Source organism: Aptenodytes forsteri, unplaced genomic scaffold (genome assembly GCF_000699145.1).
Source record: "Aptenodytes forsteri isolate BGI_AS27 unplaced genomic scaffold, ASM69914v1 Scaffold164, whole genome shotgun sequence".
Lineage (NCBI taxonomy): Eukaryota > Metazoa > Chordata > Aves > Sphenisciformes > Spheniscidae > Aptenodytes > Aptenodytes forsteri.
This window is the reverse complement of record NW_008795527.1, coordinates 927,173-930,417: the sequence shown is the minus strand read 5'-3', so window position 1 is coordinate 930,417 and position 3,245 is coordinate 927,173. Positions and strand designations below refer to the sequence as shown.

At 40.5% G+C, this 3,245-nt stretch overlaps 1 protein-coding gene across 1 annotated transcript in view; it reads right to left on the bottom strand.

Annotated features, from left to right (window-relative positions):
- Positions 1 to 2,270: 2,270 nt before the first annotated feature.
- Positions 2,271 to 3,245, bottom strand: part of HOXA9 (homeobox A9) — a 6,924-nt gene continuing 5,949 nt past the window's right edge. Inside the window, exon 4 of the mRNA XM_009282069.2 lies at positions 2,271 to 3,210. Coding sequence (XP_009280344.1) covers positions 2,972 to 3,210 — 239 coding nt within the window. The 3' untranslated portion in view covers positions 2,271 to 2,971. The remainder of the gene's footprint in view (positions 3,211 to 3,245) is intronic.

Below are 3,245 nucleotides of genomic sequence, written 5' to 3'. Positions count from 1 at the left end.
GCCCGCCAGTGCACGGGAAGATAAATGTCCACCTCCCAGCCTGGATTTAAGCAGGGGAAGGCCAATAAAAGGTTGTTATTTCCGCTCGCCCGCTTTATCTAAAACAGCCAGACAAAACAAATGAAAAGGCTTTTGTAGAAAATCTTAATTGTGGCTGGACAGTTGTAAACTCATTAAGAGCCGAATTCCAGACAGTTTGCAGACCCGTCATTTATTACACACTCTTAATGCTGATTCTTTGAAGTTGCCTCTGTCTGCAACAACAGAGGGCGTCCCAGCATCCCCAAACACTGGCTCGGGGATCAATTAGGGGCTTTTTGTGTGTGTGCACACCAGAACGAGCTCCCTTTTGCTAATTAGAACTCATCAAATCTTACCCCGGGTTTCTTTCCTTTTTTTTTTCTTTTTCTTTTTTTTTTTTTTTTTTATTGTAAGGTGAAGCCGAAAGCATTTTTTTTCCTCCCGCAGTTCTGCACATCTGTAAACTTCTTACCGGCTCCCTAAGTTTTGTCTTCAGCCCTGCAGCGTTTTACACCCCATAAACGGTTACAGCAGTCATTTTCTTTTATTGCACTGTATGGCTCTGAATTTTCCTAACAACAGCTTCTGCCAAGACCATAACTGTGTTCCGTCTTATTTTGCACTAAATACATATATACATATATATATATAAGTGTACCTCTGTAAAACAAGGCGGCTTTCATTGTTACTCGACATGTTTGCAAGCAAGGGTCGGTGTGGCGCAGAAGTGTGCTGCGGCTCATGTTATGGAGGATATCTACTCTGGGCAGTAAGATGTCCGCCCAAAACAAGGGTGAATTTCAGCAAGCTCACAGACTTCGCTATTTTCTTTTGTTGCTGAGCTTGGGCTGGCTTGGGGCGGCGGGGGAGGGGTGGGTGCACTGGGTGTGCGTGTGGAAATCTTCCACTCCAAAGAAACCTTCTTTCTGTTTTTAAAAATAAATCCTATTTTGTCTTCTCTGCTCTAGCCCGCTGCCAGCCCAGCTCCTTCCTTCGGCTAAATCAGCGAGTAAAATTGACACCGTAAATTCTACCATAATTGTCAGTAAAATTTTATCTGTATCTATCTATACATACGTGTATAATCCGAGGCGCTAGTAAAATGCAAGGGGTTGTTTTTATTTGCCACGGGATATTTAAGAGGGAGACAAAAAATCCCAAACGTGAAGGCAAGGGAATGAAAAAAAGGGGTGACGTTTGAAATAACATATTTTGCATGGGTAATTATCTCTAGAAGGGAATTTAAAATGAACGCGCTGGTAAGGCGAGCCTTCTCACAAAGCTTGTTGAACCACACTTAGCGCTGGACATTTTTCTGGTACAGGCTAATTAACCATCTCAGCTTAAATGTCGCTGTCTGAGCTGATTTACATCATTGTCCGCACTAAAGAACGTCGGACATTTTGGTTTGGTCCTAAATCCCCCCGCCCCGCCAGGCGAATTTATTAAAACCGCGCTAACGCGGGACCGTGCCCCCGCCGCCGTCCGAAGGGGCTCCCCTCCTCGCACTGCTAAGCGCCAGCTTACCAAATTATAGCCGGGAGGGGGGAGCAATGCCTCCTCTCAGCGAAGCGATGGCGTTTAGGACCGGAATCAGCCCATTTAGGACGAAAATAAGCCCAAACTTTCATCACCTGGGGTCTGCGTTTATAGAACCGTGGGTTCGCCTTGGCTCAGAAATAACACTGCTACTCGCCTCGCCTCCGCAGCTGCCCTAGCCCTGCCACGTCTGCTGGTGAGATTCGGTGTGCCGTGGAAGAACCCCTCCTTAATAATCTTAAAACATCACAAAATATAAAAGAATCAATATATTTTATTTGGCAAAAAGTTAAATATCATTTCAACACAACGATTTGGTCAGTAGGCCATGAGGTAACTATTTCAAAATAGACAGTGTACGTTCTGCATCAACATAACTCCCCAGATTTATTCTTTTAAATCGATACAAATTTACAATAACCAAATGTAAGGTTTTATAGTGTATAATTTATTATCAATAAAATTAACCTTCATTATAACAACCATCAAATCATTCGATTAAAATTAAAACGTAAACCATAGGTAGTTACCCTTTTCACATATACGTATAGCTCCAAAATCTGATAACTGCTCACTGGTGCAAAAACAATATTTAAGCTAGTCTGTTTATTTACTTTTTTTTAATATATAGATTATATATACAACCGACAAAGACAGTACTATATATATATCAACTGTGCATACTAAAATGACTTGCTTCAATATTTTGTTTTTTTTTTTTTTGCGTTGGGATATATATAATATATATTTTACAATCAAAGGTTAACTGTCTAATTATACAGAAAAGACTTAATACACTACAGAGCTATACTCTATGCAATTTTTATAATAAACAACCTGAGTTCAAATTGAATTCTAGCTTACACCATTACATCCGGTACAGCACTCAAGCACATAAATTGAGTCACAAACATAATTACCACAATAAAACACAGTGTTCAAGTATTAGAGCAGAGATCTCTCTGCCGCGCAAAGAGCGAATAAAATTAACTACGTAGACTAAAACTATACAGTCCGTAAATAGTTGTGCATTATGAAAAGGTAGTTTTTTTCTTTATTCTTTTTTTCTTTCTTTTTTCTTTCCGTAAGTGAAGAAACAGGTAGATTTATACAAGCCAGCTAAACAGCCTTTTCGTGCTAATGCCCCCTTTTTCTTTCCTATTAGAAAATTAAAAGTCTTACTGTACCTCTCCTGGCAAACTGGCCTCTGTGACAATCAAGGTACAATCATAATCAGAATTTGCCATGGGAAAAAAATTAGGCCTGGACCCAGACGCATTGCATGGCAGGGCTCGAGGGGAGGATTTTTGTTTTGTTTTGTTTTGTTTTTAACTTTTTCCTTTTTTTTCTTTTTTCTTTTTCTTTTTTTTTTTTTACTTTATGCATTTTCAATTTAACCCGCCTGCCGCCATCATTCGTCCTTCGCTCGATCTTTGTTGATTTTCTTCATTTTCATCCTCCTGTTCTGAAACCAGATTTTCACTTGTCTCTCAGTTAAATTGAGGAGTCTGGCCACCTCGTATCTACGGTCCCTAGTGAGATACATATTGAACAGAAACTCCTTCTCCAGTTCCAGCGTCTGATGCTTGGTGTAAGGGCATCGCTTTTTCCTGGTGGACCTCGCGTGGAGCCAGTTTGCAGCTGGATTATCTACAACGAAAACAACAGGAGAAGTTCAGGCTGGG